The sequence below is a fragment of the Acanthochromis polyacanthus genome, chromosome 7 (genome assembly GCF_021347895.1).
Source record: "Acanthochromis polyacanthus isolate Apoly-LR-REF ecotype Palm Island chromosome 7, KAUST_Apoly_ChrSc, whole genome shotgun sequence".
Classification (NCBI taxonomy): Eukaryota; Metazoa; Chordata; class Actinopteri; family Pomacentridae; genus Acanthochromis; species Acanthochromis polyacanthus.
The window spans coordinates 24,897,425-24,917,944 of record NC_067119.1 but is presented as its reverse complement, the minus strand read 5'-3'; the positions used below and the strand labels follow the sequence as shown (position 1 = coordinate 24,917,944).

General features: G+C 41.6%; 1 protein-coding gene across 1 annotated transcript; it reads left to right on the top strand.

The window, feature by feature from the left end:
- The first annotated feature begins 347 nt into the window (after positions 1 to 347).
- Positions 348 to 17,605, top strand: abhd17b (abhydrolase domain containing 17B, depalmitoylase). The gene is made up of 4 exons (XM_022200854.2): positions 348 to 886; positions 2,774 to 3,250; positions 13,358 to 13,537; positions 13,927 to 17,605. Exons 2-4 carry the CDS (start codon positions 2,784 to 2,786, stop codon positions 14,144 to 14,146), a joined length of 867 nt encoding a protein of 288 aa, XP_022056546.1. The 5' UTR covers positions 348 to 886; positions 2,774 to 2,783; the 3' UTR covers positions 14,147 to 17,605.
- The last annotated feature ends 2,915 nt before the right edge of the window (positions 17,606 to 20,520 follow it).

Sequence of the window (20,520 nt, the reverse complement as noted above, 5' to 3'; positions counted from 1 at the left end):
AAACGTCACTGACGTCAAAACATACAATTTCCTTACAAATCGGTAAAGTAAACAAAAACAAGCCCATTTTTGTTGGGATAAAAATAGAGACTAAATACAGTTGTGTTTTTAAATTTACAAATTTGTTCAATGAAACTGTTCTTGCTACTGGAACGTTAGGAAGATCACTGTCGAAGCTGATTGGCCTGTGCCTTCCAATTGTAATCTTTGATTGGTTGAATCAGGCGTCAATCACAACATGAGTCCCTCACTCTGCGGCGTCGCCAAGTTCCACCCACACTCTCTTCCATTGGTGGACTCGTTTCGCTAACCTCTTTGCTATTGGCCGCTTTAGCTGTCAATCAACGCCTTTCCTTCATTAGAAGCCAAGACAACAAGCAGAGCGATATTCACACAACGAAAGCGGTGATGTTTCGGAGGCAAGTGAGACTGTCGTGAATTGTTTGGCAAACCACCACGGAACCCTGTACACGGATTTCAGACCTGTTTGGTGTCTACCCATGTTGCCGTCGAGCTGTACAGGGTTGAACGTTTTGAATGAGTTGTTCTCGTTATCATTCCGGACCATATGTTGAGAAACCCGGGGGGGAAGAAAAAAGGAAACGGCAGTTTAGGAGGCTGTCTGGACCGGAGGACGAAGTGGCTAATAGCTAATAGTAACTCAGAGCCGCGGTGCCAAGAGGGATATTCACACTCAACGTGACATAGCTGACAAATAGGACACGGAACAGAAGGATAATCTGGCCAAGGATAACCGGGACAATCTCCTGGCATCGAGAAGAAGATAAGTTGGTGTGAAGATAACGATAGACTACGGCGACGTTGGCCAATTCTGTCATCCTTTAAAAAAAAAGAAACAGAAAACAAGCGTCCAGCCGCCGTGCAGGTAATGTTCAGATCATTTCTCCACTCAGTTCAAATGAGGGACACACGCACACTTGTGTTGCTGCTTAATTGGCCCACCACGCTTGGCAGTAAATTGTGTCTGCAGCCACTAGGAAATGAAACCCTCACAAACCAGCCTAGAATCAATGTAATCTCCCTGAACACATTGCTACATCCACCATTTTACTGGAAAGGGCTGCAAGGCTCCATTCTGTCTCCAAGTCTGGGAGGTGATGGACTTATTTGGGGGATTATGTCAAACAAATAGGCTCCGCTGTGTATTTTCCTGCTCCTTTGGGATGTCACAGCATCTTGCAGAAGTGTCATTCCTAGACTGGAAGTGGCTTTAAAAAGCACTCACCCTAAATCATAGATTATACAGCTAATTGTTTATATAGAATAAGTGACACACAGGCATTGACTTGTGTAATCAAGGGTGTGACAAGTCATTTTTAGCTTCGTGACAAGTTTATCTGGAAAGTCCAACAGCTGCTTTGCCAGTTATGAACTGCATCATGAAGCTCAAGGACTTTTCTAAAAAAAAAAAAAAAAAGCTGGACTGGAAGATTGTTGAAAAATGCCAATCAAGGTATCCTCTGAGTGGACAGATGTAAGCAGCTTTGATTCTGCAAAGGGAAGATTTGAAAGTGAACGTGAAAGTACTGGTGAGAGAGGCCAGTAGCAAATCTTTGTCTCTTGAGTTGTCTTGATGACATGGCTGACAGGCATTTGTTTTTCCCAGGTCCAAGTCACTGTGACCTGCAGGCCTTATAGAGGCTAAAATGAAAGAAATGGGCAACATGGCAGTGTATCCTGACACAAAAAAAAATCTTTATGGACAAAGTTTACTTGTCAGGAAGAGAATGATTCCTAACGCTAAGAGAAAGCTACAGAACAGTGATTTCAAATGATGGTAAAGTTAAGAATCTGTGTCACATCAGGTGTTCTCCTTAAACTAGACAGAGCTTTCATTGTTTCGTCACTAAGGGTGGGGGGGGAGTGCTTTTTGTTCACATGTCCAGTTGTGATACAGTCATATTTACATGGACTCAACCCTGTATTTATAAAGTTGTAACAGCAAGTAATGTAATATCTTACTTCAAGCACCTTTTTTGGAAATACAATCCTGAACACATTGCCGTGACCTGACATTAATGAGCCCTTACTCCCTATTCAAAAAGCATGTGCAGTTAAAGGGAGTCGCGTTACAAAGCACTCTTGCCACCTGAGTCAGTTTTGAGAATGACTTGAGAAATTACATTCCTGGAGGATATTTTTGACAAGCCCTCTTGTGTGTCACTGAAACAAGCTCTGCAGACATCTCTACTGCAGGCAAATGCAATTTAAACACACCTTGAAGAACTCAGAGCTAGCCTTGGGTGAGGGTCCAGGTGCATGGTGAAACAAAAAATCCTTTTAGGTCAATACTGTCTGAGTGATTGCGGAGCCTTGAGGCAGACAGAGTGCTGGCACTCCGAAAGGGTCAGGGACTATATCTCTTTTTAGAAGCCTGTCTGAACAGAGCCATGCACTCTGGAGAGGGGAATTGTTAGAGTATAAAAAAATAAAGAAAGGACAGTAGCTTGGCTTTGGCCCCCAGCCCCGGAAACCCCCTGCTTCTTCACTTAACAAAGACAACAGTTTATAGAACGAGAACATCACTCAGGAGCCCTGTGGCACAAATTTGCTCTTGTGGTGTTTTTCCTTGTGACCAGTTTGTTGAGGATGCAATGGCAAATTAGCCTTTCAGTTGTTTCTGAGTGCATAGTTTGGCTTGTTTGAATGAGTTATCTGTTTTCTCTGTTCACTTTCACAAACAATTCTTATATTTTATCTGTTGATTAAATGTATGCTTCTGTTTTAACTGTTCTTACTCTTCTTGCAACAGTGTTTTGAGGATGAACCACTTATCCATCAGTGAGCTATGCTGCCTCTTCTGCTGTCCGCCGTGCCCCAGCAAGATTGCCTCTAAGCTGGCCTTCCTGCCCCCAGAGCCGACCTACAGCCTCATGTGTGACGAGAGTGGCAGCAGATGGACGCTGCATCTCTCCGAGCGCGCTGACTGGCAGTACTCAGCCCGGGAAAAAGATGCCATCGAGTGTTTCATGACACGCACGTCACGAGGGAACCGCATTGCTTGCATGTTTGTCCGCTGCTCGCCCAGCGCCCGGTACACTCTCCTGTTCTCTCACGGCAACGCAGTGGACTTGGGGCAGATGAGCAGCTTCTACATCGGCCTGGGTTCACGAATCAACTGCAACGTCTTCTCGTACGACTACTCGGGTTACGGCGCCAGTTCTGGGAAACCTTCAGAGAAGAACTTGTACGCTGATGTAGACGCTGCCTGGCAGGCACTTCGGTCACGGTAAGGGGAGATGTTGATGGATGGAAGGGAGAGGGTAGAACCTGTGCAGGAGAGGACGGATGAAGTAATCAATAAAAAACAATAAATGCAGTGGTATTAGAACAGTTGAATAGGACATAGACCCTGCAATTGCTTTAGTTTAGAGCGGACACGCAAGCCTCACAATACACTAATAACTTAATGACACCATCCACACATGTAGTGGCGATGTAGATGAGGTTTGAGAACCACTTAGAGAATGGTGACTTTAATCTCGTGAACTTGTAGGGAATCACATCCACACAAGTGGAAGAACACTTAAAATGATTGATTTTAACTTGCAGTAAATTGTCTCATCCCAAATCTTAAGGGTAGGAGGAAGTGAACGATGTAAATATTATGGGGGAAAAAAAACAACTAAAAGCATCCCATGTGATGCTTGATGATAAACTTAGCCTCGATATTTCTTATAATTTTTCCTCTACGTGCTGCCGGTAGCAAATTAAGCTGTCAGCTGTGTAAACAGTGAGAAAAGAGTCGTATTTATAGCAACTCTCTGTTCATGTTTTGCTTGACAGCTACGTGTTGCTATTGAGAAATAATGTGAATGAAAACAACGTCAACCTTTCCTGTTTATCCTGTGAATGATGAATGTGAGTAGGGACAATTCAGAAAGTCTTAAATTAAACAGGGATCAAGGAACTCCAAGTAGATGTGGAATAAAATCACGAGATTTCCATTCTTGATGTGGGTTGATGCATGACGAGTTAAGAGAGTGAGTAAGAAGACGAGGAGTGCTGAAGGAGCTGGGCTGATTCTGACAAGATTCATGTGTGGACATGACAAGCAATCTTTTAGCGGGGATGGCATGAGGTTTTTGTAGGCGATAAAAAGAAGCGTGGTTTGCTGTGATTATGCTGGCCCGCCATATGTAGGCGTGAGTGGGTGCTCTGCTGCATCTTTTGGCTCTGCAGGCTATGAATAGATGGATATTTATTGGCTATGATGTCTCTACTAATTGACAAATTGTATCTAATTTTTCTAGCTGATACTGCATACTTATTCAGTGCTACCTGTTGATGATGATATATGATGCAATATCCTGTATCTTAGCTGTATGACGACAGTGAAAGATGCAAGAACCCCCATAATGTCCTTGTGGTTTTACAGTGCAGATGGCCTAGAAGAGTTTGGTTTAGAGTTCCTGCTCTATTACAATGAATTGTTCTGATGATTAAAGAAATACGCAAGTAAACTCCAGAGAAAAATTAATTTAGCCTATTGTCCTGTCCTTTATATTTCTCGTTCTTTTAAGATATTTATTGTTTGAATCCAGAAAAGACAGTGTTTCCAACTATCTCACTACAGGTGTGGACTCTTGCTCAGCTTCAGCCCCTTCCCCCAGATAAGGCCTTTCCACATGTAAACAGTGTTGATCAGTCAGCTTTTCTAACCCAACGTCCCTCACTTCCTTCCATCCTCCTTTAAGGACGTCTGCTTATTGTCTCTGACCCTCTCGTCATCTCCTTCTTTTGTCCTTTGTGACACCGTAGACATTGTGCTTCATGTCTTTTGGGCTGGTTTGCCACAAGAGCCTCTGTGTTGCTGTCCCATATATGTCATACACTGCACATGTGTAGAGCTGACACGGTTCCTTGAACAGTTTATTTGCATCAGAAACTTCTCTGATAATCCATTAGTGGTTTAACCAGCACTTGTTAGTTTTTGCTCTGTAAGTATTTCATAGGATAGTAAATGAAATGTCTGCTTTTGTTTGTTGATGGGACAAAGCAAGCAGTGTAGAGGTGGTTGCTTCCGATTGGTTTGTGAAGTTGTGACATCATCCACTATTTCTGACATTTATACATTAATATTTATTAGGAAAAGGGTGACTGAAAAATTGTGCATGGTCACACACCTGACAGAGCAGGATGTGTTGATGTGTTAGAGAAAATAATATGTATCATATTTGTGACTTTTTGCATTTACAGATGAGGGGAAAATAGAAATTCATCCAGTACACACTCTTGTCTTTGTAAGCTCCCTGCTGGAGGACCAACAAATTACTATGAGAGCAGATGAGGAGTAACTCAGGAAAACTAGAAAAGCCGAAACAATGTAAATCGGCCATAAGAATGATGCTTTGAGTGTTCCTCTTGTGTCCATGCTGAAGCGGGTGTACGTTCTTTCTGTAGTAAACGCAGGTGTTGGCACTGCAGAGATTTAAAAGCGCTGATGAATAACTCTGGTAAGGCTACTGGCAACAAAATGTTACTGTTTATTAGCTGCTGACTTCTACTGTGAATCTCTCTCGCAGCATTTTCACAGAATATAATGACTGGGCTTCTGTAAGTAAGGACCTTTATAAGGAAACTGGGAAGTTAAACAGGAAACTCGAGTGTAAAAGTTAAGCACACAAGCCACTGCTGTGAAGAATAACCTGCTTTTCTGCTGGCCTGGTGCCCTACTACGTGACTGTATGTATGGAATAAATAAAACTCTTTTGGTTTTAATAATAAACCTATTTTTTTTCCTGCTTGTGTACAAAAAGCTTTAGCTACAATGTCGAGTACGATCTTTCTATAATCTTTCTATACACAGCAGCAGTCTACTTGAAAGAGAGAGGAGTATTTAAGGCTCTTGTTCTCTTCCTTGGGTGTTGTTTTTGTTCAGCTGTCAGGAATCTCCTGCTCCCACTCACAGTCGTGACCATTTTAAAAATTAAGCTTGAAATTACTTTTAATCTGAGCAATAAAAACAAAACAAACGGAAATCCTCAAACTACTTTTGGTCATTTGTGTGTGGGACAGGGCTGGTAACGGAAAATATTCACGTAAATGCAAATCCTTGGAGTTGCCTGCTCTTTCCATGTAAGCACAGTTATAGGATGATGATGATGATAAAATGAGATTTGCATGATGTGACCTACCTCCCATGACTGTGTTCTGCTCACTACATACCCTGGACTGTCAGTCTCTCGATACTGCATTTTTTTTTTTTTTTTTTTAGTACTAATAACTGATTTCTACCAACTTTATTATACTGTGAAGAGCTTCCACAAGTCTTCACACGTGAAGCAGTTTGAACTGTAGCAGTGCTAAGCAGATATAATTTGTAATCAGTGAAATATTAGCAGACTATCTCAACAAGCTAAGTGACTGCACTACACACCCAGCTCCATAGTCTCGCTATCTATTTTTGCCTACAGCAGCTAAATTTTTACACTTTGAACAGGTCAGAAGGCAGTTTCCACACTGGTGTTACTAAGCTTGCTAGTGTTGTCACGTTTTTGACCAACACTTCTGTTCATAAACGCTGTCAGTGAAAGCAAGGCATTAGTAGGTCTTATTCTCAGATACTGTATCGCATACATTTGTCAGTCAATCTGTGAAGAAATGACTTCCAGAACAGATGAGAGGCTTTCAGAGACAAGGAAACAAATGATATCCTCACAGCCTCAGTCTATGCGGGCACTGAGCATCCCGTGCTTCGTCATCCCATGGTTAACAGACGAGTTGAACAGGGTTTGCTGACTGCTTGTTTTGTCTGTGCAGTGTTTTGTTATATGTTGCATAAATGGTAATTACCCTGTACGTCCTTATAATGCATACATTCACACAGTGACTAATAAGGTGTCTGCAGTCCAAGCCAGTGTTTAGGAACAGGTCATGAGGTACTGAGGCAGCTCAGGGTTCTACTTTTTTTTTTTTTTCCTCACCCATGTTAAAGGCAGCGACACTGAGCCGAAACGTCATCTTGATTTTTGGTATTGACAAAAAAAAAAAAAACATACTGTTTTTTTTTTTTTTTTTTTAATGAACATCTGTAATGTTTGACAAGTGTTTTATCACATTAGTAGTAAAGTCTGAACAAGGCTTAATCATTGCATATTACATGACTTTTAAAAGCCAAATGTCAAGTATTACACCCAGTGTTCACATGCACTCTGGATATATTTTCTGGTTAATGACATCTGATGTGGTCTTTTCCTGCACACCTGGCGTAAAGATCCGTCCTCGTTATCTCAGTTGTGCTCACAATTTAATCTCATTTTAATTGGTTAGGCGGGGCTGGCTGGCTTGTCAACAGACATTGCACTCACAGGTCACATGAAGCAATGTTGATGTGTGGGCTTTCTTTTTTTCATTGCAGAGCTACTTTTAGCTCTTCTTGGGTGTTTTTGACTTGAAAAGCAGTGGTAGATGACATTTCACCTCGTTCGAGTGATGTTTAGTCTTGAGAATGGAGTCACGATGTACAGATTGCATTTCCACCTGGCTGAGAAAACCAATCGCATTGTGAACCTGTCCACCTCTAAATGTCAGCTGGCTGATTGATCCCCCTCTGATCCCAATGTGCTGTGCTCACATTTAATCATGGCATTAACATGTGTTCCCTTACCCAAGAAAAAAAAAATCCACATACAGGAATCATGTTTATACCTGGTGTAAAAGAGGTAGAACAGCTAAGCTGTCGTTGCATTTCCTTTGTGAATCCCCGTTCAGCGTGCTCCACAGTAAGCAGGCATGAAAACAAAACAAGCTCGTCTCGGTGTGTGGATAGGGAAATCCTCTTGGCTGTAAATGTGAGTGCTGCTTTTTATGCAAAGATATGAATAATATACTTTTTGAGAGCAATCCCCACATGTGGGACTTAATAAAATGTACGCATGCATTTTACAGAGTGTGGCAAAATATTTTATTAATATGTCTCATACAAAGCACTTGTCATGATGAAGCACAGGAACAAAAAGACGACTTGGGATCTTCTACATCAGTGGGTCCATTTTGCATACTTTTTGACTTGACTACGTGACATCGATGTAAAATTTGTGGCTCGGATATCAGCAAAAATGTATCTTGCTTTTTCTTGCCATGTCAGTGTTTTTCTTTCTGTGTGGGATAGCTCTGGTGTCCCTCCAGTTACATTATGCTAATATCTCCACTGTCAGAAGTGTGGCCGCTTATGTTGCCAAAAACCAAACCCATTTGGTTGGTGAAACATCTCCAGACCTCTTGTGTTATAACGGCTTAACTTCTGTTTTCAGTCCTGTGCTATAATTGTTCAATTTTTTTTTTTTACATGAAGAATGAAATGACAGCAGCTTGTAAGGATTTTTCACAGCCACTCGGGGCCAGTTGCTAGCTGATTGATTTGACTTCATTGTGGATGCATAAGAAGTTAATACAGGGAGGGAAATCTTGTGCACAATTTAAAAATATTTTTGGCCTTGCGCACGTCCGCTTTTGTAAGTTTCGTCTAGAATCTTCAAAGCTTGTTGTAAATAAGTCCTCAAGTAGCATATATTATTTATCTGTTTGACTCAGCTGCCTGTCCCTGATTGTTTGAGGGCTGTGCCAGATTCATAATTGACTGTCTGTGCGATAGAAAGCGGGTACAGCCCAGCCTTTTGACCCCGCTGAACATGAATCAACTAGATTGTGTTTATCACATCAAAAGGCCTCTCTGCGTGGCCTCACATTAGTCGGCTGCCTACATCCCTCGTGCACAGCTCTCATGTTGGATCAGACGAGCAGCCTGAAGAAGAGAGCCGCTCTCATATCTCTCCCGCTCTCTGTTTGTTGAATTTTGTCAGCGTCTTTTTTTTTTTTTTTTTTTTTAAATGATTTGTCATTTCGGTCCTGGCTTTTTCTACGTTTGTTTTGCTTTTCTGTGTCATCTTGTCTTTTTCTCTCATGATGCTGCGGTTTCACCTCCTTTTGAGTGTTGACATACTTGTGGAGGCGACTGTCTCTCTTCTCCACAGTCATATGACACTGGGCGGCCACCTGTCTCTTCACTGACTGTCTGAGCACAACTGAACCACCAGGGACTTGGACACAATCTCCTCCTGTGTGTTGTTTTTGGTGCAGCCACAGTGGATGAGACACTCCCTTTACCTTGGCAGGGAGCGGGTCATATGATGTAGTCGTTCCTGTGTGAGTCAGCAGGTTTGCACATTTGCATGGCCTCCATTAGCCAACTAAGGATTACACCTAACAGAAAAATGTGACCCGTTGACTATCCGTTGTACCAGTTTAGAAGAAATTGCACTCGAGGTGCGTTGTATTGCCTAATGAGTGACTGAGCTGATGAAAGTCATTAGTCCACTTCCTCTCTCTGACCGTGTGTGTGTGTGTCAATACAAAATGGCACTGTATCATTTTCTTTTCCCTCAGAGGTGGAGGCGGGCCAGCAGTCAATCCTGCTAGTCTAATATTGAGCGGTAGCCTAGCAACCGATTTGCAATGAGCTTTCAGACCAAGGTCTTCCCACACTGTGGCCAATAAATACAAACGGGGAAAACTCACTTCCTGGTCAATTACCCTATTGATCCCACTCAAAACGCTATACATCTCCTCAGACGTTGTAGCCTGGTAAGAAATTCTCAAATACGGACATGCAGAGTGGCAACCCAGCAACATTTAAGTTTACTTTTCCCACCTTGAAATGTCAACAGACAAAAGCTGCTCTGTCTGAAGTTGGTTAGGTGTAGTGTGATGGCTCACCTGACTGTTCTTCTTACCACAGACAGAAACAAGTGCTTATAACTGGTGTTGGTTGCTTTTATACTTATTGTCCTCACATCGTAATATTTAATTCAGTGTCACTGGCATCAGTCCACAAAACAGATCTTATCATCTACTCATTGTCATCAAAAATCCACGGAAGGGAGTATTCAATAAAAGTACGCGAGTGCAATGGTTTTAAGCATGACGGATCATTGAGCATCTCAGTCAACAATCCCCCTGCTGTAGTGCAGGTGGTACTCTAATCTGTTAAAACATTGCTATACATATGTTCAGGAAGCCCTGAAAATATCTATTAGTCATAGCGGCTGCCACAGAATGAGAGTATTTTTGGTCTTCAGGGAGCAATAGGTGGGCGAGAGACACAATAGGGGAGCGAGGGAGGATGTGATGCATAATAGATCAGATTTGTGTCAGGAGACTAAATTGATGAAGTTTTTTTTTGTGTGTGTGTGGGGGGGGTTGTAACTAGGGAGCATGACTATGACTGAGGTCTATTCAAGCTGAAATGCAATGGAGTAAATTGTAGACTTGTGCTGACCAGCCCCGGGGGAGGGGTTGCATCTTGCACGGAGCTGGGTTGGTCAAAGCCTGTCATAGTGGCTTTTTAAAACAAGTGCAGCTGCAGCTCTGCCCTGCAATTGTCTCCCTTCCTTGCTTGCCTTCCCCCCTCTTTGGATGTGTGAGCAAAAGTCAGAGCAGCCCATCTACCAGTGCCAAGATAGCAGTGTGGGTTAGCAGTTAGTGACCTTACTTTAAGTGGAGGTCACAGATTCAAGCCTTGCATTATTTATTGTGTTTGCATGTCCTTGGGTGAAACACACTTGCGCTCCTGTGCCAGAAGACAACATGGGTTAAGTGCAAAGTTTGGGATTTTGGGGTCAGCCGTGCTTCATTTCGCTGCCCTCTATCTTTTTGCTGGGTGACTAAAATGATGAATGTTTCAGCTTACCCTCTCTTTGTTGACCTTGCATAAGCTTTACATTGCTGTGACATCCATGTGATGTTTGTGTCTCAGGATTGGCCTGGTTTTAGTGGTATGATATGGAAAAGAACATTGACTAAATGGGTGTAAACGAAAGGAGATAAGCATAAATAAAAGGTGACGGCATATGAAGCTATACATGAGGGCTACACTGATGAAAAATGTTCATAATATTTAAGAAAAAAACACTGTAGTGACAACTAATCTTAGATATTGGACTTTTTGAGTTATTAGATGACCCATACCAACATTTTGTGTATGCTGCTGAGCCAAAGGAGGAATAATTGAGTTAAATTAAAGGCAGTGATTCAGGATTTCTAATGATCAAATGATTTTGTGATCATTTATGTGTAAAGATCTGTATACATATGACCAATGTTGTTTTCAGATTGTTGGGCAATCTTGGACTGTGCCTGTTCTGCAATAAGTGTTAAAGTATGTTAAAGAAACACCCACATGAATGCCAGGACCGTAGGTTTCCCAGCAGAACATTTTATTGTACCAAGATTATCAAAATCATTTACTTCATCTGTCAGTTATGCTGATAAGATAAGTTTGGTTAAGAGAACATTTCAACACCTATCCTTCAGTTTTGATTGGTCACACATCACAAATAATAGGCAATTGGAGAGTCAAAATAACAGAAATTTCAAATGAATATTCTTTAGTAGGAGTCGGTTAAAAATGATAATGATGCAGATAATTGGAAAAATGGTAGATTAGATTATTGGTCAGGCTGATAACTGAACCTAACAGTCTCTTGGTACCAGGCAATTTACTCTTGTGTCTCCTGGGAGAAGTTTATATCGAATATCCTTTCTAAAATCAACAGAGTGGCAGTCATCTCTCAGATTGACTTCCTCTGTTTTTGTCTTTCTTTCCAGAGTTCCAGAAAGGGTCAGCTATCTTTCCTTTTTTTAACTGAACCAGGCAAATGTTGGAATCTAGCATCTATTCTCATCATCGGGCAAGTAGGTCATTCTTCAGTTGAAGGGCTTCCTGTAAACATCTTGCGTGAATTCTGCTTTCAGTGAATCTGCTTTCTTTTTTTGTGAGCTTATTATGAAACCCCTGAGGCTTTCAATGTTCTAAGCAACAGCCTTTCCACAACCCCGACTAGACGGAAGTGTGTTCTTCATTTACAATGAGCTTTTGTGGCTTTTTATTTTGATGAAAATCGTCAAATTGCTGCAAACACGATGGGTTGTAAAAGCACGATGGCATTTACTTGCAAATGGGGTGGAAGTGGTTTGAGGACATTTTTAGGAGTTGTCACAGCAGAAACGGCAGAGTTATTTTAATGCAGTTCATTCAAGGCCTTCAAATTCTGCTGTCCTTACTCGCCTTCAGATTCCTTAAACCGCTGCTTCACGTTGTATAAATGATACAGGCTTTCATTCCATGAATTGTGTACGTTATAGTCAGCCAACCCTCTGAGTTAATGGTCCTTATAATGCCGTAGCACCCATCAGTTTGCAGTAACACTCTCCCGTGCTGTGCCAGTATTTCCACCCCTATTTATACGTAAAGACCAGCTGACACACCAACAGTAAACAGCTCCTATATTGCTGCTTACAACAGTCTGCAAGCTGCACTGTGTGTCCATTGCCATGTTTCTTCTGAAGCAGATGTGCCTGCACTGAAGTCGTTCACGTTTTATAACAACAAGCCCACATTACTGCAGGTTGTTTCCCTGCAAGGGTTGTAAGTATAATAATCCATCCCAGCAGTCTAAAGTGGTGCCAGACTTGGGTGCTCATGTATTCATCACTGTGTGTTCTAGGAGTGCAGTGGCAGAGGCCGTAACGTTAAGCCTATAATGTTAGTGTTTTGTTCAAGCTCCTAATTTTAATAACAGAGCAGAGCTGGTTGTGACTGTTAACTCTGCACCATCCAGCAGTGCAGCAGCACAGACAGAGATGCAGTGTTCTCCCACTAGGTTTCAGGTCGTCAGCTGACTGCTTGCTAGACTGGGTCACGTTCTCCATAATCAGCTGTGGAATGTCTTCTCCTTTTTTTCCCCTCACCCTCAAACCAATATCGGCGTCTCTTTCGCTCTCTTTCTGCTGATTTTGTTCCTTTTCCCCTCCTTTCCCTCCTGAGTCACAAGACTACAGCGGTGGTCCTCTCTGTTCAGCTGCTTTGAAAAGCAGCAGAAAGCCAGATTCACTGAACTGTGGCAGCATCACATCTTTGTGTACTTATTTTAGGGGGCCCTATAATCACTGAGTCACTGAGGCATGACGTTTCTGCTGATAATAGAGTATGACTAAGTCACAGTTAGCACACAGGTGTGTGTTTGCTCAAGGAGCAGCATGTGGGGGAAATGAGGGGAACGATGGGAAACAAATTGGCAGCGTAAGTGTATTTATTATGCCATGGGGGGAGAAAAGCACTTCAAGGAAATTAGCTTCAGCACTAACTAGTGGATCCCAAATTAAAACTTTTTCTATTTTTGCCAACCAAGCTGCTTTTTGTAATTAACTCCAGTCAAACTGGATGTCTGCTTGAGCAAACAGAATTTATCGGAGTGTCTGGCTACTGGTCGTGTAAATATCCTGTTCAGGGTGAGTGAAAGCGTGATTCTCCTTACATTGTTTGTCCCCCTCCTAGGTATGGCATCCGTCCAGAGAATGTGATCGTGTACGGTCAGAGCATTGGCACCGTGCCCTCCGTGGATCTGGCTTCTCGCTATGAGAGCGCTGCCGTCATCCTCCACTCCCCGCTCACCTCTGGCATGAGAGTGGCTTTCCCCGACACCAAGAAGACCTACTGTTTTGACGCCTTCCCAAAGTGAGTGGACTGGACGGACAGATGGCATGTGTGACAGCCAGGCTAAATGCATCCTGAATATCCACTGAAAGGCACACAGGCTTCCTCTGATTGTTCATATGACAACATTGCACATAAATTTACAGAAAAACAAATTACTGTAGGACTGAATTTGTATCAGGGAAAACACTGAAGCCTACAAATGAAATGTAAATGTCAAATCCTCCCAGGAAGTGTTTTTCTTGTCACAGTCTAGATAAATTAAATCTCAGCAGCTCCCTCTGGTGGTCATTTTGCATACTAGCTCCAATTCTCATGATGTTTTGAATTTGCATTTTTACTGAGAACAGTAACTCAGCCAAAGTCTAATTCTTCTTTTTCACGTGTCCCCTGTGTTTCTAACTCCAAAGCATCGACAAGATTTCCAAGGTGACGTCACCAGTGCTCGTGATTCACGGTACGGAGGACGAGGTCATCGACTTCTCCCACGGCCTGGCGCTGTACGAACGCTGCCAGCGCCCCGTCGAGCCGCTCTGGGTGGAAGGAGCCGGACACAACGACGTGGAGCTCTACGGACAGTACCTGGAGAGACTCAAACAGTTTGTGGCACATGAGCTGGTCAACTTGTAGAGGAGCTGGAAGGAAGGGCGGAGAGGGATGGGGAGAAGAAAGCGTTGAGGAGTGGCTGGTTGATGGAAGAGGGGTACAACGTTTTCTTCTGTTTTGGTGAAGTGATGCAGGTTGAAGTGGTGTCTGTCTGTGTAGTACTGACCTTATGGTGGCTGACTCCTCACTATCGAGCACCTCTCTCACCTCGGAGCTCCAGTTTGCCCAGGGCCTGCCCGCCCACTCCACTCCACTCCACATGCTGCAGCTGTGAACTTAGAAGTACCCATTATTTTGTTTAGCTTTTAGATTTTTTTTTTTAATCATGTCGAAAATTGCACATTGTGAAAGTGTGTGAATGAAAGAGCAAGTAGACATGCCCACAACAGGCAACATACCATGTGGACATATATATATATATGACTGTGTGTGTGAATGTGTCACATTTTTGCTGCCTTTTGAGAAGGACATGGTCTACGGTTCATAACGGAGACCTCTTGTTAGCTCTTCAGCCGTTTGAGGTTCTAAGAAAAACAGCCTTTGTACAAACTAGTCTGGACCCGAGTCGCTCACATCCAGCTGAACTCCATCTGACTCTGAGGTCTGGTTTGGTCCTACACACTGCAGTCACCATGGCATCTTTTTTTGGAGTACTGTTTATTATATTTTTTATATTCTACATAATATTTGCACGTATCAGCTGTCACTGAAGAACTGTACATGACAAACTGACATATTACCTAGCTGTGCCAGTGTTGCCAAATGTTTAGTATAATATATAGACTTAGGCACACGAAGAAGTGTACTTTTTCAGATACCACCTAGTGACATCTCCAAAGCTCGGTTGGCTGTACTCGATCTTCTCTGTTTAGTTTTAAAGTGGTACAGTTTGATGTTGCAGTCTAGAGGAATATGATGCAGGAATGAGGCTCAGTCTGCAGCTTATGTAGCCGGTTGAAAGGCTGGGGTTGTATATCGTTGACCAACAAAGTGGGGGTTATTTCCTCACACGCAACAAACGTTTCCACAGTTTAACTTGAAGTATTGTTGCTGTAAGATTAGTATCACTACGCTGTAGGCGATTAACTTGATGTCTTCAGAGAAAATGATTGCTGGCCACATCTGTGGACAAAATATCTCACTCCTTTTCAGAAATACATGTTCGCCTCAATAGAATAACGTATCTGAAGCCCATTGACGACAGTTTTTTTTTTTTTTTTTTTCCTGCCTTTGGATTTGAAGATATCAAGTTAAATAATGTGTGTAGTTATTATAGATCTCTCTAACGTACCAGGATTAGGATCTTTCTATAGATAAATCTTTTTATATGATAGAAATGTAACTACTGAGACAGCAGTTAACGGTCAATGCTCTGATCAAGACTTAAACCACTAATGCCAATCATGATGAACGTTATGAACACAGCTGGTATCGACTTTATTCGGTTCAGGAAGTTGTTTAAAAAAAGTTGTCAATGTTGTATTCCAAGTAGGGCTGGGCGATATGACCAAAATTTTATATCCCGATATAGCTTATTTTATATCCTGATACGATATACATCACGATATGGCATATTTTTCAGGTGATAAAAACAGTTACTCGTATTCGAGTCTGTTGTTGGGACCAGGCAGCGGCATACCTTACAAAGTACAGTAGTCAGATCCTTGTCGGTCTTTTTGAATCCAAACCACCGCCATATGACAGAAGTTCCCCCTCTTTTAGGTACAAGCTCGTCGGTTTGAGCTGGTTGTTTGTCATCTTGTTGTTTAGAATGTTCTTCTGAGTCGAGTCCACCGTCTTCCTCCATAGCTGTTTATGTTTTAGCCGCATGCAGTGTTGCCAACTCCTCAGCAAGGAAAGCTGCTGTTGGCTGTCCTAAAAGTCGCTATAAGTCGCTAAATGACACCATCTCCTAATTTGCACATTTCCCAGTTTGCATGTAATTGTAATCAACGTTGTAGGAGAGAGGAATAACGTTGTGGAAGACACCAAAAAGTGATTATAAAACACCCAAAATATGTTTTTGTACTAGAGGATAAATACTGTGGTTTATTTTAGTATGACAGCGAAGAAACATTTTCATTTATATTCCGCTCTGTAAGTCTGGATGGGATCTGTAGTGACTTTGTGCATGTACGGTTCATCTGCCGTCTGGCCGCGGAGTGATGTGGGTCTCCTCTAATCAGACACTGGGACTGCTGCGGGGTTACTGGACTGACAGCCTGTGCTTTGGGAGGGGGAGAAGCTCACAGCAGCACCTGCTGCTCGTTGAAAACAGTAACAGCAGAGTGATCCGAGTTTTCCTGTCAGTCTCCAAAACGGCAGAAAAAGTCGCTAGATTTGTCGCTAGTCGCTTTTGACAAAAAAAGTCGCTAGGATGCTTTGGAAAGTCGCTAGAGTTAGCGAGAAAGTCACTAAGTTGGCAACGCTGGCTTGCCGTAAGTCACGTCGGTGACGTAAAATACTGCCGTAAAGCATGTTTTGTGACACTGCGACGATAGGATCTTCACATAAAATGATAGACATTTTCTATCGTCCAGACGAAATCTATCGTCATATCGTCCAGCCCTAATTCCAAGTCGTTTAAGCATTTCTTGCTGAAGAATGAATGGACAGTGGCTATATCTGTGTGAGCAGCTCAGCATTAAAGGCGTCTGAGATGGACAGGATGTTTTGCTTTTTGTCTTAACTTTACCTTTCCATCTGCATGAGATTTTTAAACCCATTGTTGTATGTTGATTTGCCCTTTAATGCTGAGTGGGGCAACACAAAGCATCAGCGTGCTGGTGTCTCTGTTAGGCGCTATCAGGGGCCTGAGAAGCAAATGTCAAAGTGCTACTGCATGCCACGAATGGCTGCTTTCTCTAGATGTTTTTGGCCTGCATAACAAAGGCAGAAATCTATAAGAATTCTTGATGAAACATTTTTTAGGGGTATTTTTAATACCTGTTTTAAACTTGAGCCTGTGTTCAGAAGGGGTCAAATTTTGTTGTTTGGTGACAATGAACCAATAAGCCAATGGGTGCTACTGTAAACCTTCAGGTCTGATTAATTACATGTTGAGTGGAATTGACCAAGATCTAGATCAAGATCAGTAACTGTCATGTGTCACTTGATGGTCTATTGTTATGAAAACATTTTGTCACAACTTATTTGTCTTATAAACAAGCTCATGCTTTCCTTTATTTTTACTTTGTAAATAATATTTTTACTGGACATGTCATTTTTATTTTAACTTTTGTCATCTGTCAACTGTATTTCTGCTAACTTCTCTAACTCTTGATATGACAATTAGACCAAGGTAGGCCGGCATTTCGGCTTTTCAGATGACCTTTGTACTGGTCACCTTGACAAGTGTCATCTCTGATTTGATTAGGTTAATTTTGTATAGCATATTTCAATACGGAAGGAACCTATATGTAACAAAACGAATATAGTAATTCTAACATGGATAGAGACAATAAAATGGTGTTTGACAAACAATCTAACTTGTGACTGATATTTTTATTTTGAAAGGAAAACTTTATGCTTGATTTTAGGGCTGCGTAATAAATATGCAATCATTTGGTAAAACTGTACAAACATCTTTAAATGTTTTTTTTTAAATTGTGTTTTAAATGGAACCACAAAACATATTGTGGTTCAGAAGCAGGTCATGTTTGAAAGATGAATTTCATATCGCTGCTTGTTCTTCATAACACTGCATCACTTGTGCTCAGTTGTTGAAGTCCAGTACTTTGTTGTGTACATTGTTTCTGCGCACAGTTTGGTACTTTCCCGACGTCGAATTAAACAGATAATATTTCAAAGCAGACTTCACTAAAAGGAAAACAAGTAAACTTGATACTGCGAGAGGTCAAGAGGTTAACTGTGCTGCTCCGCTTAGGGACAGTAACAGGATAGGATGAGGAGATGACTGGAAGATTGTAGAGGTTACAGAACTATTTTGGGGGAAATCCTGCAGCATGACTACAATGGAAAATAAAAATGGTGAGGCTATGGGCGTTATAGTGGTGCACTCCTCAAACAAAGCAGCTCTTATTGTGTCTGTCATCATATCACTGCTTGACATTTCAGAATTCACAACACTGAGCCGGCCTGCACACCGCAGTGAAGGAACTTGTGCCAACCTCAGACTTAGTGTGAATGCTGCCAACATTGGAGGATGATGTTCTTCTTCTCACCAGAAGGCGGCGCTGTGGCTCAGATTAAAGCCAACAGTGCTTTAATGACCCCTTCAAAGACTCCTTGGAGACCCGTAAATTTGCTGCTACAAGTCTTAAAGACAAGGTTGGAATTAAAATCACACAGGACACCTTCTGTGGGTGCTTTATTGTAAGTAAGTTATTTTCTGCTTCGGCTGCAAAATTACAGGGATGAATGTTTATCATAAGCATGTTTTTTTTCCGGAGATAGTTTCACTAATTGAGCGTTTGCTGGTCATTTCACGGCACTTTACTGTTATTAGCTCATGTTTGGGCAGGGAATCGAGAGCTTTCAACTGCTGACAATAAGACTGGTCTAGACATGGTAACATTGTCATCTGTTCCAGACTGGTTTTCTGTCTGACTCCTCTAATTCCTGCCAACAGAGGACTGTAATGATCTTACTGGAGGTGTACTCTTTCATAATGCAGACTCCACACCACAGTCCAGCATCTCATGTGCAGCTTATGGCACGATTATATTAATGATAAACATTTACATGAACACAAATTATTTATATAAAATGACATAGTCTAATATATGCTAGCCTACCATCACTGTAAAAATCATAATTTTACTACTTCAGCTACTAAGACTGCATCAATGACACTGATGTCCTGTGTTTGCCATAAAAAAATGAACACAAAGCTGAGTATTTGACAGCAAATGTCGATGCAAATATTCATTATTATTATTATCAGTATTTTTAGGACCAAAAAAACTTGCCATCATAGTATAGAAAAATATTTAAAAACAGTATTTAGATCAACAGTTCTGAAATCCTACCTGCTGCTAATACCACTATTAATTCTACAACAATAATAATAATATGCTCCTTATCACAATCAACATGTTTATTAGGAGAGAAATATCTATTTCTATCTCCCCCTTTGTTCTTCGTACCTGGAAATACTATTACTACTACTATAACTTGTACTATTTCTACTGCTTTTTCTACCACTGCCATTATTATTATTCACAGTAAAACAGCGGCAAAAATAATAATAATAGTGCCCTCCTTATCCCAATGAACACATGAAAGCAAACCGGTGGTGAACTTCCGCAGGTCCAAACCTACACAGCCAACACCAGTGAGCATCCAGGGAATGGACAAGGAGATGGTGACATCTCAGAAGAACCTGGATGTTCACCTGAACAATAAGCTGGACTGAAAGGACAATAAAAATGTTCTCTACAAGAGCAGAGCTGATTCTATCTGCTGAGGAGACTCAAGTCTTTTGGAGTACAGGGAGTGTTTCTGAGGCCCTTTTTTGACTCTGTGACAGTGTCAGCCTGTGGTCTGCTGGAGGAGTAGCATCTCCACAACAGAAAGGAAGAGACTAAACAAACTGGTAAAGAAGGTCCGCTCTGTCCTGGGATGTTCCCTCGATCTGGTGGAGGTGGTGGTCCTTTCTTCCTGCTGCTGTTAGACTGTACAACTAGCGCTGCTCCCAGTAGACCGCTCACTGACAAGTTGTCATACTTTTCTCAGTACAGTACAGACACATCTTGTGAATGATGAACATTCTGGACTTTTTAAAATACGCTGTGCAATATTGTTATTCTTATACATATCTAGAACATGTGTTACATAGGTAGTTTTCTACTTTACATTAAACTCTGTGCAACATAGATAAGCTGTGCAATATGAATACTCGTGTCAGTATTTCCATTTCTATAAGAATCTGTGCAACACCACCGGCATGTGCAATAATGTCATTTCTATTTCATACTTATGTGTATCTTGGTTTATTTTGGATATTTTTTTATTTTGTACATCATTTCCCCAATGTTTACGCTACCTTTGCTGCTGTAACACAAAACTTCCTCACTGTGAGATTAATAAAGACTTATCTTGTCTTATCTAATAATGAGGAAATCCCTTTATTTCTAACCTCTCTCTTATGTTGTTCACTTCACTACTATTACTACTACTACTACTGCCATTAATATTATCATTGCTACCACCATTACTGACATTATTAATATTATTATTAACAACAGCAGCAACAGCAATACAATGAAATAAAAATAAAGTAGAACAAGAAAAGCACTCAGAGAGCGCAGTACTCTGCCAAGGCTGTTCATTCCCCCATATGGTATTGTCAGAAATCATGGCTACATAGAATGTGGCCATTTAATATAGATGTACCTACAAACAAAATGACCTTGTGCTGAGCACAGGTGTGTGTT

Excerpts from the sequence above, each read along its gene's own strand:
- abhd17b (XM_022200854.2), top strand. The coding sequence starts at position 2,784 with ATGAACCACTTATCCATCAGTGAGCTATGCTGCCTCTTCTGCTGTCCG. Across the intron at positions 3,251-13,357 it reads TGGCAGGCACTTCGGTCACG|GTATGGCATCCGTCCAGAGA; the intron begins GTAAGGGGAGAT and ends TCCCCCTCCTAG. Across the intron at positions 13,538-13,926 it reads TGTTTTGACGCCTTCCCAAA|CATCGACAAGATTTCCAAGG; the intron begins GTGAGTGGACTG and ends CTAACTCCAAAG.